Here is a 12,935-nt window from a genome sequence, read left to right on the forward strand (position 1 = left end):
CAGGTGTCCATAAACCATTTTTCATGCTAGGACATCAACACAAGGTTATACATGCTACAGTGATTTTGGTAAACATTTTATTTTGCGTTGCAGACAGATGGGCAGCAGAGGTAATTAGTTATAGAAACAGCAATAGGGCAGTATGTTTTTCACATCACGCTACATCCATCACTTGCTATCATATCCCTTGCCAAAAGCATAAAAGTGTGGCAGAAACACGTAATATGAACTGTGTCTGGTGACAACTTCCTCTCCTCATCCCTGTGAGTCCTTTAAACCTGCTTGTTTAAGGTTAAACCTGCCTTTCTGTTCCTGATGACAGCTCAAGCTTCGCTCTCATAAATTATCCAGGCACAAGTTCTACCCCCCATCCTCTTCCCATTTTTAAGATGCATTAAAAAACCCCTATACTTGCAAGAAAAAATTCTGCCTCTTACAAGCATGCTCACGGCTACAAAAAAGGCTACTTATTATGCTGTCTGCACAGACGCTATATTCTGTAGCATTTTGTCCTGAGCACTGAACGCAATCACTTCCCTGACCTAATGACTGAACACTAGCAGACAGGACTGAACAAATTAATTGCACCAACCCGCCAGCTAGTTGATAAATTTGGTCCTTTGCGCTACTCCAAAATGTTTCTGTACTTACTGGATGTAGAGGCTTAGAAACAGGTCTCCTTTCCAGACAGCATAAATGTCCTGGATGCAGGATGACTCAGAGGTGCTGCATTTTTGTTTCAGTATCCGGTAATTTTCTTCTGTGAGGTTCCAGAGAGCTTGAAGTCGATCATTCAGGAGGAGGAGGAGCTTAAAGTTCTCCTTTCCTTTCTGGTCACTAGGCTCTTTCAGGAAAAGATGGGGGGGGGGGAAAGGCTATCAGAAAGCCTTGACTCCAAGAAATCTTGTGGAAAACATTGCCTATATTTAATACTCAGCCCAACTTTTCAGTGTTAAAGCACATATATTCTCATAGGCGAACGATGCCAGGGAGGAAGGAGATGATGATTATTTAGGGCTGTATCCCTGTGAGTAATTGCACGGGCTTTCCACGCTAAGGCTTTGTCCTGCCCATTCTTGTGGGGCATGTGGTCAGGGCAGCCTGCGGGGCTCAGCCCCAGCTCAGACACAAGCACCGGAGGAAAATTTTCTGCCCCTGGCTCAAAGGGCTCTTCCCGGTCTCCTTGGAGGCTAGACCAAAAAGGTGATGACGTGAGAGGGAACCACCCTACGGGTCTAAGCCAGTCACACCGCTTTTGGCCAGACAGGCTTGTGAATATTTATATGGGTTTGTTATTTCAGTGGAGCTGCTCTGATTAACTGCCAGCTCAGAACCTGCACCCACAAGTTTTACCTTCAAAGACGGGCATGAGCATGGACCAAGAGCAGGGAGGCAGAATGGGCACAGTTTAGGGGTCACATATACATGAGATGCGTTTTGGATTTCCACGCACCATGCTGGAAACAAGCCTCGGAGCAGGTGTACAGGCTGACACTGGTTAGAATCTGGATTAACCTCTGAAAACAACAGGAACCACAGTCCTAGGCTTGAATGAAAGGCCACAGGCATCCTTAAGAGCTCCCTATCTTAAATGAAACAACTCTATGTACCACTTACTCCAGCAAACCAGCCCCCAGCAAAGTCCTCAGCCATGGAATTTCAATTATAATTCCCTTCGTAGGTGTGCCTGTGACTCAAGGCTAGAACCAGAGACAAAAAGTAGTCTGCTCTGACCTACCTGCCTGGAGCAGAGGCTTGAGGATGAGGGCATCTATCCGTGCCAGGCATGCCAAGAAGGTTTCTTCCACTTGGAGCAGAGATGCAGTTGCTTCAGCCGTGCACATGTCCTGGATACAACACAGAAGGCACACATAAACTCCCTTGCAAGAGTATCCATCTACCAAAGCTTCAGAGCTCATTGCAAACCATCAGCCTTTCCTGCTCTTAACAGCACACACAGGTGTGATTGCTGTCCCCAAAAAGCATTTGAAAATGTTAGAAGAGGAAACGGAAACCTGACAGCTCAACATGAGCTGGTGTCTCAGACGACCACCGAGGCTACAGCCCATTTTCCTGATGCCCCAACTGAAGATCTTCTCAGGTGGGCCACGGTACCTCTTCTACATGACTGGAAAGGCCCTAAACTTCTTGATACGTGTGAATCCTGCTTAGTGCCAGATTCATTCTCCCAGAAGAAAATCTCTGAAGTACAAGGCAGCAAAGGATGAAGCAGAGCATCTCTTCCCGTATCTCTCACCAATTTTCTGCCCAGTTGCCTCAGTCTGCACCTTTTGGCATTAAAAGCTATTGTACGGAGCTGCAGAGCTGTGCCAGCCATGCCCAAACATCCAACCCTCCAGAGGAACAGAGGTCTGGTGTTACTCCTTTCCGAGTAGGACACTGCACTGCTGGTTATATGTCACAACTGCTGCGTCAACTAGGAAAGCTTGCCTAAAGTGGAAGTGGGCAGCACTTTAAAAAAAAGAAAGGCAGCGAACCCATGTGAGCAAACTCCCGTAGCTTCCTCCTTCCCAGCCTTACCTCCCGAAAGAAATGTATCAGAGGAAGTGGACACAGCCAGCTAATAGCGTATCATACGAGATTGCTCTGGAAAAAGGCCAGGTGGTGAAAATACTCTGGGCAGAATCAGCTGATATTACTAATGGTGATAAAAATACAAAACTCCGAGGTTCTTTTAACTGTGTGAAGCAAAACAGCAAACTCAAGGGGCTGAATATCATCTGTCCGCACTTATCCTTAGCCTGGCTGTAGCGCACGTTCAAAGGCTACATTCACAATAGTAAAAGCAAACGATGATATGGCATTATGCTGCAAAGATTTACATTGCTAAATTGGTGGCAGAGACTTTGGCACAGTTTTGATGCGCGCCAACTAGTGCCTCCCCGAGACAATTCTCGGGTATGGTCCAGGGACCATTTGAAACGGGTAGCTTGCACATAGTCGTGCTGTTTTGGGAGGTAAGGAGAAATTAGCTATGTATAGGTTATGCAATAACCACTTGCCTATGGGGCTAGACCTAATTTATTTACTAATGGAGACGTAACTAGAGTCTTTGCGCTGTTTCCAGGAAGAGCTGAACCGAGGCTATCTGCTGGTGGCGTACTCTAAGATATCCCGGACCTCTATCCCGATTGCTACAAACAATAGGTGAGATTCATTCTCCTTGTGTTGAGATGTCGGGAAGTTAGACATAGAAGCTTAACCCTACTTTGTACTTCATGGGAAGAAATACTTCAAGCATCTCAGCATGGACTGTAAAATAGTCACCGGGGTGGGGTGACTAAGTTAGGTGGGAACATCTCATTTTTAAGCTTCGCACGTGGGTGGATTCCTTGCTAAATAAGAGTTTGAGCTCCCTAATGTCACCAAACTCTGCTTAGGAACTCCCTTTCCAGGTCATCCTGGAGCTTGGGCTGAAATGGTGTCATAAAACAAGGGATGCTTTGCAGTTTGAGTGGTTAGCTGGCCTGGCTTTAAGTGGGTGGTTGGATCCAGACACAACTGACTGCACAGATGAATGACAGTGTTTTCTCCTTAGTAACCACTGCCTCCTAAATTTCATTTGTCTGAAAAAATGGGAAGCATTAAAAAATCCCATAATCTCATTAGTTTACAAGTTCTCATACATCAAGGTCTGCATGACCATAAGGCTATTTTTTGCAGGAACACTGGCGATTCATCCCCGAGGAAAACTCTAGGCATGCAAACGGGTCAAAAAGCTGGAATCCAAACTCCTCCTGGCCCCTCCCAGAGAAGGCAACTGAGCCAGGAGAAAAGCAAAACAAAACAGCAGCCAGCCATCTCTCACCCCAGAGCACCAAGAGGACAGATCTAAAAGTTTATTTTTTGCCACCACTTAATCCCCTGTCTTGTAGACACAAAGATAAAGTTGTTTCTCACAGGTCCTAGAGAGCACTCAAGCTTGTTAGAAATTTCTAAGTATAAGTAACTCGCTTAATCAGTAAGTAAAATCAGGCTGGATACGTGACAGCATTTCATTTTCAAAGGCTTCAACAGAACAGCAGGTAGTCAGCGGGGTCGTATTAGGCTCACTGAGTAACAGTCTGGTGGGTTTTATTTATATTTTTTAAAAGCCTGACTATTTTGTCTATTTTTGGAGGAGAAGGGAAGACGACTGCATCATTTCAGATTGCTCTGCTGTAAGAGGGGCTTGTTCTCCACCTGGTCCTTATTTAATTCTGCAAGAAAATGTTTTATCCTGTGCAAAACAAGAAGAATGGGTGTTAGATGCCAGATTCAGAAAGTCTTCCCCAAACTCTTCTCTTATTAAAACAACCAGAGAAGCCACCAATTCATTACATACAGATGGCTTAAATGTAAACTGAATGACTCAAACCAAGGGTGCAGATACCCACAGCTTTGCTCCACAGGACCATGATAGTCCACGAGCAGAGGCAGGAGGCTGAGGAGCCTCCTCAGGGCCGAAGAACACATGCACAACACCACAGGACCATCACTGCCCCAGCCTAAGTGTTATTTGGCGACGTCTGTAGTGGTCACCTGGAAGAAGAACTATGTATGTCCAAGGTGGACCTACTGATCTGGATGCAACATTGCCCCTTCCAACCATCAGCTGGTCCCATACTCTGCCTCCTGCCCATCTGCAAAACTGGTTCATTGAGGGTCTATTACCCATGAAGACCTGAGCTCAGATCTTATGGGGATAACCCCAAAGCATTCCCATGGTGCAGTACCTGGGTTGAGAAACCCCTGCAGTAGCAACACTGTACGGACACCCGAGCTAACTCTGCAAAAAACAGGAGCATTTGGATAATTTTTTCCATTATAGCCTGATACAGATTTAACACCGTGTTTTGTTTTGGGTTTGTTGTTGTTGTTTTTTTTTCTTTTTAGCAATCATGTTCTCACCCTTCCTGGGAAAATTTGTGGGCTACTTCCAGCCTGAACATGACAGTCAGAGATCATTTGCTGAATGGGCGAGCAGCACCAGTCAGCTTTCAAAACAGCCCTTCTGGCACCACAAAAAGACCTAAGTTGCCACATCACATCACATCACCCAATAAGGTAAGCGTGAGTTTCAGCCACCATTTCCAGGCTTTCCCCATCAGTTCAGTGAGAACAGCATTTGCACACTTATTCTAGCCCAGTCAGGCAAAGAAGATTTGAAGTTCATCACCTAGTGAACAAAACCAACGCTGGCTCAGCCATAGAGGGCAAAAGAAACAATCGGGACCGGCCAAGGGCACGCAGAGGTCACATTGTGCATTCGCACGTGTGAAAAACCAAACGCAAGCTGCAGTGCCGCTGGGTGATGGGAACACTGAGCAGAAACCCGGGGCTGTCACATGCTGTCTTCCGCTGTCTCGGACACAGCTTTCGCGTGACTCAGTGGTTTTGTAATTTTGCGTTTGCTCCATGAAGGGCAAGGCAAGCTTGAGCAGAGCCACTCCGAAGCCCGTTCACAAGGTTTTAGTCTGCTCTTGCATGGCTCTGCTGCTAGGGAGTCAAGACCTTTGAAGATGGTGCGCTCCTGATGGCCAGAATTGAAGGAGGTGCACCTCCAAGGAAGGGTCCACTCGCTGCCCATAGCATGACAGTGCCTGGTTTTATGTGCAAAATCAGAACGTCTATAGCCTTTGAGGATGGAGACTTCCACTGGCAAAACAAAACAGTCACCGGCCTGCTTCAGGCTCTCATGAGGAATGATGAGATCTCCCTAGGAGAACATTTTCCAAAAGCATGAGACATATCTGTTTATTCTCCTTAAATGAAGGTACAAGAAAGCTGTACAGCACAGGTCTGTAATTAGAGAAGGGACACATAATAGTATTCATGTAGAAACAGGAAAAAAGACCTTGAGAAACAACTTCTGTAGGAGTTGCTGGGTCTCTGTGGCTCATCATGTTCTTGGCCTGTCTGCTGAGCATGACAATGAGGGCAGAAAAAAGGGTGATGCAGCAGCTAATACCAACCTAAGCGGTTGCTGAGCATCCAATAGATGGGAGCAGCCTGGGTCATCTGGAGGAACATTCATCCTCACAGTAGGGTCTGTCCAAAGCTGCTAAATGCACATTTCAGCAAGAAAATACATGTCTTGAGGAGCCACGACAGGTTGTTATACCCAGTTTCAGGAAATTGCCAGAAGGGTGGGTAGAACAAATAGGAAACCAAGCAAAGAGACATTTTGGTGGAATGCTGAGCCTCATTGTCAGCTTTGCATAGAACCTCTTTCTACTTTGGAGTCTGTAGCTCTGAGGCAGCTGTTCCACCAGGAAAATGTCTGGAAAGCCCCATAGGTTTCAGATGTGACAAAGTTTCTCATGGAAACGCACATCTAGTCAAACAATCTTAATAGCTCCTGTACATTACGGAACAAACTGGACATCCACAGAAAGGCTATTCATTTTCCATCTTCCTCTTGTGAATCCCCCTCTGTGCTGAAGTTAAGGTTATCAGTCAACAAAAACACTTCTCAGATGGGAGAAACCAGTCATGAACAATACCAGACTCAGGGAGTGCTCAGAGCATTTTAATCCTAAACCACTCGGGATGTAAATGCCACGACCATGTTTGCTGTAGCCCCTCCTCTCCTTAAACTCTTCTCTTTCCCTGCATCAGCCATCCTAAAGGGCATTGTGCCTTTGCAGCCCTTCCAATCTCATTCATCCTTGCAGTTCATCCTTCCTTTCTACTACCGACTGCCTCAGAAATGAGGCCAGTCCATCACTCTGTCACATACAGTCCTCAAACAGGCTAAGTTTTCCCTTCTCCGCCCTTTGAGAAGCGGCCAAGTTATTGCTGCCATGCAGCTGACGAGGCACCTTGCTACTACAGCCCGTGCCAAGCGAGTACATCATCTTTGCAGAGGCAGGGATAAAGCTGCTCTAATTCAAGCTCTAGTTCAGAAGTAAATAAAAGCGTTCCAAATTGAAGCCAAGAGGTACTAAAGATACTTCTCTGTCAGGGTAAACCTGAAACTCTTCCTCAGATATTGCTTTTCACTCTCTAGGCCACTTTCTCTCATGCCAGTAATGGTGTTGCTTCTAAGTAAAAACAACTAAAACCACCTAAGAATGGGATATAGAACATGGGCATTTACGCTTGGACTGGTAAATGCCTCTCCACTTTACAGCAGGATGCAGTCTAAAGCATTTGAAAGCTAAAACTCTCTTCTTGCCAGACTGTCTTCTAGATTCCCAGAAGGACACACAAGTCCTCCCCTGCTGTTAACCACTCACTCACCCTTTGCGTGAGCATTATGTCTTTCCCCAAGCAGTGTACAGCTCTAAAGGACACACGTTACTGGGCAGAATAATATACGCTTCTGCATAAAACCTGCCATTAGGGAGTTTCTCCCTCAGAAATTAGCAGATAAACTTATTCAAAGTTTATTGTTAGACTGAGTCAATACAGATCAGCACGTCACATCACAGTGTGTGACATAACAGACAAATCTTGGGACCTTAAACCAGAATGAACATAGAGCTGACTATCTGTTTCCTCCCCTTGGTCAGCTCAACATCTGTATAATTATGATTAATATGACCAAAAATAGGGGGTTTTTTTGGGGAAAAAAATGGATTAGCATTAAGGGTTGGTCTTAAGGGGTGGAGGGGGGAGAGGAAAGATGTGTTTGAGCTTGGGCCATGGACCCTAGCTTTCTTTGCCAGATTACTTTTTAACCTGGATCCATTCCCCATCACATAAACATGTCCACGAGCAGGGTGGGATCTCCTCATTCAATTAGTAGTGCCAGCTCAGAGCCCATAAACTCAGGAGCTCCTTAGGCCATGGGAGCAAACTCTGGTGGCCAACACCGAGACCTTGCTCTTCTTTCTGTCCCAACCTTTGCTGCTTTTCTCTAGGGGCCAAGTATCCTCATGCAACCTAATTGTGTTTCCAAACGACATCCCCCCTCACGTGTCACACTCCAGCTGAGCCTGCATTCAGGCTGGCACAAAGACCATTCTGTCATGTGGAAAAACAATTCCAGGCTTTGTTTAACCAACACAAAACACACTGGAGCAAATTCTCCCATTCAGACTCTGCTCTTGTCAAGCCTCAGATGGTCATGACTCGGGATGAATTAGCGTTCAACCTACCGGAGCCACCTCATAAGCAGACAGAAACACACAATGAGTTAAGAGGTAATTGGGAATAAACAGTGCAGAAAGACAATAAAACCCTGAATCCCAAGACAGTCCTTAGGAGCATAAAAAGGAGAAAGAGAACAACAGAGGTAGCAGTTACTTGGATTAGGCTTTAGCATGGGATACAGGGAGTGTGCTGATGCCAGCCTGGTGAAGAAACTAGGCAAGATCTGGTTCAATGTTTTCTTTACAAGGGGAAATCGCTGAGCAGGACAGCAATGAAAGTAGGTAGGCACAGTGCACCACACAGTTTAAAAACATGAGAAGATGAAGAAATCCATCAAAACTCTCTCCCTGAACACAAGACCCTCAGGCTTTCGGTCGCTCCAGGTTCATACACAGATGAGGCCACGCAGCAAACATTTGGGGCACAGCACAACCACCTCTACCCTCAAGCAATGGGGCCAGCTCATGATGAACAGCAGGACATTTGACCTCACCACGTCTAATTAAGCCATCAAACTCATTGCCACAAGAGTCTGCCGTTGCTATGAGAATACTATACACGCATTCAAAAGCAGCTGGACGAGTCCATGGAGGAAAAATCAGTTAAAAGCTAATAAAAAAAAAAAGCATCAAGTCCAGCTCAGGAAGTCCCTGAGGAGGGAAGAAGCACATACGGAAGAAGTATTACTACAACCCTTTCCAGTTTTTGTGGTGTTCTTCTCCAGGCATGATGTTCTGCATTACGAGAGGTGAGATAGCCTGGCTAGATATCGCTGATTTTATGCATCAGTCATAAAATTGTTTGTTGGTCACCTGCATGGCAGGACCTCAAGCACTGAAAGAAGAGACGATGCAAGGTTGTCAAAATATCAACCACGTTAAAATCTCAGCAAATTTAGGATAGCACTGTGCATCCAGGAGCTTACGAAGGGCCAAACAAACATTCAGTACTCTCTTCAGAAATCACTCAGGCTGTATAATTGATTTTTCAGCCCAAGGAGAACCTTTTTCCACCCCCCCCACCTCCCCCCGATTTTTGTTGTCTTCCATCTTCAACACAGAAAAAACAGGAAAAACAGGAAGCTATGTGTGTGGGAGGGGAGTGTGTTTTTCTCTTTTTTTTGCAAAAACAGGGAACACAAAAGCTTTACACAAACCTTATCTGACCTGGCTTTTTTTTTCCTCCCCCAAACCCAAATTGGAAGCTCAACTTCCTTAGGAAGTTCACTCCTGAGCCCAATAAAAACAACCATAAACCTCTAGTTGACTTCAAAAGGACAAAACCCATCTGCCCTTTCTGGGTGTCTGAAGGCTGAACTACCCACCCCGGACTCCCTTTGTAACCAACAAAGAGGCACATGAGCAGCTCAATTTAATCCAGCGTTAAGTGAGATGAGTGGGCCTTTGGGCATACCTGGTCTCTCTCCACTAGCTATAGAATTAAACCGCTCAAATAAGACCCTTTACTTGTTGACAACTAAGGCTGGAGAAGATCACTCTCGCCACAGTTAAGGATATCATTCAGCCTTTGCAAATAACAAGGCAAGGACGAGAAGGCCCGCAGGTGAGATGACATTTACTTAGTGTTTTAATCCCTCATGGCCTTGTAGCTCCCACTATCATTATTGTTATCACTTGCAAGCAGCTTATACATGTAGAAGCATAACTATTTTGACCCAGCAACTCATATGCAACACAAAATGACCTGGGGTTACTGGATGAAACTCCAGACCCAGCCTGAAAAAACTACAGGTTGTCTGGAGGCAGCAGAGGACAGGCGATTGTGAGAACAGGGAACTCAATAATTCTCCGTTGGAGTAGAAATATGGGAAAGCCAGAAGACAACAGCTAGGGACAATTTTTGTGTCACAGCTCTGGTAGCAGCTTTGGGAGCAGGAGCTCCTCTCCCTTGACCTCATACTCCCAATATGCCTACTCTGCTTTTCCAAAGCAAATGGGATTTCAGCATGGCCTCAAAAAGCAAGAAAAATGACAGAACGCTACACATCTGGGGTTTAGAATACATGTAACCATCTACATCGAAGCAGTTTTGAGTCAGACCCTGAGTATCACTCTGAATTACAGCCTGGAAACCAACCCAGAGGCACAAACAATATCAGAGGAGTGTCTCTTGGGACAATGGGAGAGCTGGTAGCAGAACTGCTTCACAGATGAGATGGAGTTCAACGTACAGTAACGTCATCTCCCTGAACCACCCTCTCCACTCAGGACCTCCAGAACTTGAGCAGGACCAGAGGGGATTTCACTTCCTTTGTGCTAAAAGACAGAAAATCATCATAAAAGCGTGACAATAGCCACTTTTGAGATGGCTGGCTCCACCAAATATTCACAAGTGAGGCTCTGGAACCATCCTCTAGCTGCCCTGCCTTTTGACACCAGTACTTGCCTCTCCTCCCATCTCACAGATGTTTACTTATGCCAGAGGAAATGTTCAAAATCTAATGAGGTGTCACTATGAAAAACCATCCAGATCTGCCCTACCAAGTGACCCATGCAAAGCCCAAGCACTTCACAGCCTTTAGCATGGCATCCCCAATACCTGCCAGAAATAGGGCAGGGCTGAAGTCCATACAAAGGAACAGGAACGGAGAAAAAAAAAAAGTGACTTGCCTGGATTAGTTTAATCCCTACATCCAGCCTTTCTCTGCTTTCTGTTTGGGTCCCTTAAACTCACTCATGGCCAGGAACATTAACAACAATCCTGACTGAAGAACTGCCAAATTTTCCTTCGTCTCTCCTCTAGTGCCCAAGGCCTTTACTAAAGACTGAGTGTAGTAGGAAGCTTCTAGTGTTTCATCAAACCCTTCAGGTGCTCTTGGAGGACAAATTACAAGCTGCTGAAGGCAGGACAGACCTGCAAAGAGTTGCCGGTTCTTCCTAACCTCTGATCATCATTCCGAGACGCCGCAGTTCACTGAGGTGCTTTGAGCGCACCCACGTCTTCTGATCACCTGAAGAGCTGGTCAAAGCTCTGACAAAACTGTTTCACAAGAACATTCCTGTTTGTTGAGCCCAAAGTACTTTGCATGAGCAAAGTACTTTCCAATTCAACAGGAATGTAAACAATACCTGACCAGGTCAGGCCAGTGGTCTAGCTGGTCTGGCAGTAAGAATAAGAGCTGTTACTTAGAGAACAAACATAAGCTTGGCCACTTTCTGAGGTCCATTCCTCTGGTATTCCCCAACAACCAACTGTTGCATTAGAGATCTCAAAGGGTGCAACCCTATTCCTAGTATCTGCCTATGGACCTGTTGTCCCCGAATTTATCTTACCCTCTTGAACTTGCTGATATTGTTTGACTCCAAAATGCATTACTGAATCGGAGGCAGGGTCTTGACAGACAATTCTGCCTGGTTTCCCTGTGGATCCTCAAAAATCTTGTCTTGCGGCTCATTGGGAATTGAAGTCATTGCAGTGGCAGTAACGAAACTACCAAGTTCAGGGAGCAGCTGCAAGGTCTAGGAAGCTTCCAGGCCATAGGAAATTTCCACAGACAAAGAGACACAACTTTGGTTCAGGTCCAAATTAAACTAAGCTAAAGTTTAAAAACAGTCCCTCCTGTGAACTGCAGCTCCTCCTCTTCTGGCTCTAAACACATAGTTGTTTGTTACTTTTTAAAAGTCTTAAGTGTGTTACGGTTCCCCTATAATTGGGCCTTTGACCCAGACTTTTCACTTAACACCTAAGACACCTGCAAGCTCTTGACCGCTTCCCTCCCTTGCAGAAACCCAGATGAGCTTATCAGCCTCTCTCGCCCTGACTAATTAGTTGGGTATTGGTTTCTTTCCTCTGCCAGGCAAGCTGTGCAACCCCAGCGTGAGTGCACGGTTTCCAGCCTTACTTCATCAGGCTTGTATTGCCAGGTGAGGCTGCCTGCTTGCCTGGCACGGGTGGAAAATCCCTCCCTCAAAACAGGAGCAAGCCCCAACACACACAGGATCAGGCAGCTGCCTGCAGGAGAGGGACCGCGCATGCACATGCTTCTCCAGCATCCCTTTCTGGAAAACACAAGGTGAGAGCGAGCAGAGGATTTAATGCCGCAAATCTGGACCTTACTGGGAATTAAATACCTTAAAGACAACATACCTTCTTTATGCAAGGCCAGTGTGTTGTCTAGATGAAGCACAGGGGTGCATGAAAGTACATTTTACACTCCAGGAAAATGCACTCCACACCTTTGGTCACTGGCACAGGTAAAATTTCTACCTGTAGAAAATACTCCCAAACTTTACTCTGCCTCGGGACTTTTACTCATAGCACGTTACCTTCAACAGTCCCTTCAGCCTGCTAAGGCTGATCTTACACCCCTCCTATGGTACATGTCTAAACATAAAACTGAGCCTCAGGATTGACGGGAAAACAACCAACCAACGAACACTGGTCACAAAACCCAAAAATAACCAGCGTGTAGAGCAACGTACCTTGCATAAGGCGGCCAATTAAAATTCCCCCGTGGTAAATGCTATGGCAGCAGCTCCTCCGAGCTTCCGAGTCCTGAAATACTCGGTGCTCCCGGAGCCGTCGCTCTCCCCTCCCACCTTTCCCTCCCACATCCAGCCGCCTCGTTTGCTGAAACACAGATCTGGGCCTGTTCATTAGATGAGACACCCACAGAGCCCAGAGAGACAGTTACGAAACCCGTGCAAATAGGGTTTCTAAAGCAACTGCTTGTTATTTGCCTTTTTGAAAGGACAAGAAATTTTGCGATCTATACTCTTGCAGCTCACGCGTTGGGGAAACTTAAAACACAGGAAGCCGAAAGGGAAAAGGACAGGACGTGTTTTTCTTCGCACAGTGGCGTTTCTCAGCTCTAA

General features: G+C 45.9%; 1 protein-coding gene across 4 annotated transcripts in view; it reads right to left on the reverse strand.

Annotated features, from left to right (window-relative positions):
* Positions 1-12,935, reverse strand: part of ALS2CL (ALS2 C-terminal like) — a 51,801-nt gene that overhangs the window by 29,097 nt on the left and 9,769 nt on the right. For 2 of the 4 annotated variants that reach the window (XM_076332087.1, XM_076332085.1), the window contains exons 2-3: positions 1,739-1,847; positions 652-844 (exon numbers count right to left, since the gene is read on the reverse strand). In XM_076332087.1, coding sequence (XP_076188202.1) covers positions 652-844; positions 1,739-1,844 — 299 coding nt within the window. In that variant the 5' untranslated portion in view covers positions 1,845-1,847. Of the gene's footprint in view, positions 1-651; positions 845-1,738; positions 1,848-2,257; positions 2,277-12,542; positions 12,605-12,935 lie in introns of those variants that run through there. The other 2 variants (XM_076332086.1, XM_076332084.1) reach the window with 2 other exon arrangements.

The sequence above is a fragment of the Aptenodytes patagonicus genome, chromosome 2, assembly GCF_965638725.1.
Source record: "Aptenodytes patagonicus chromosome 2, bAptPat1.pri.cur, whole genome shotgun sequence".
NCBI lineage: Eukaryota > Metazoa > Chordata > Aves > Sphenisciformes > Spheniscidae > Aptenodytes > Aptenodytes patagonicus.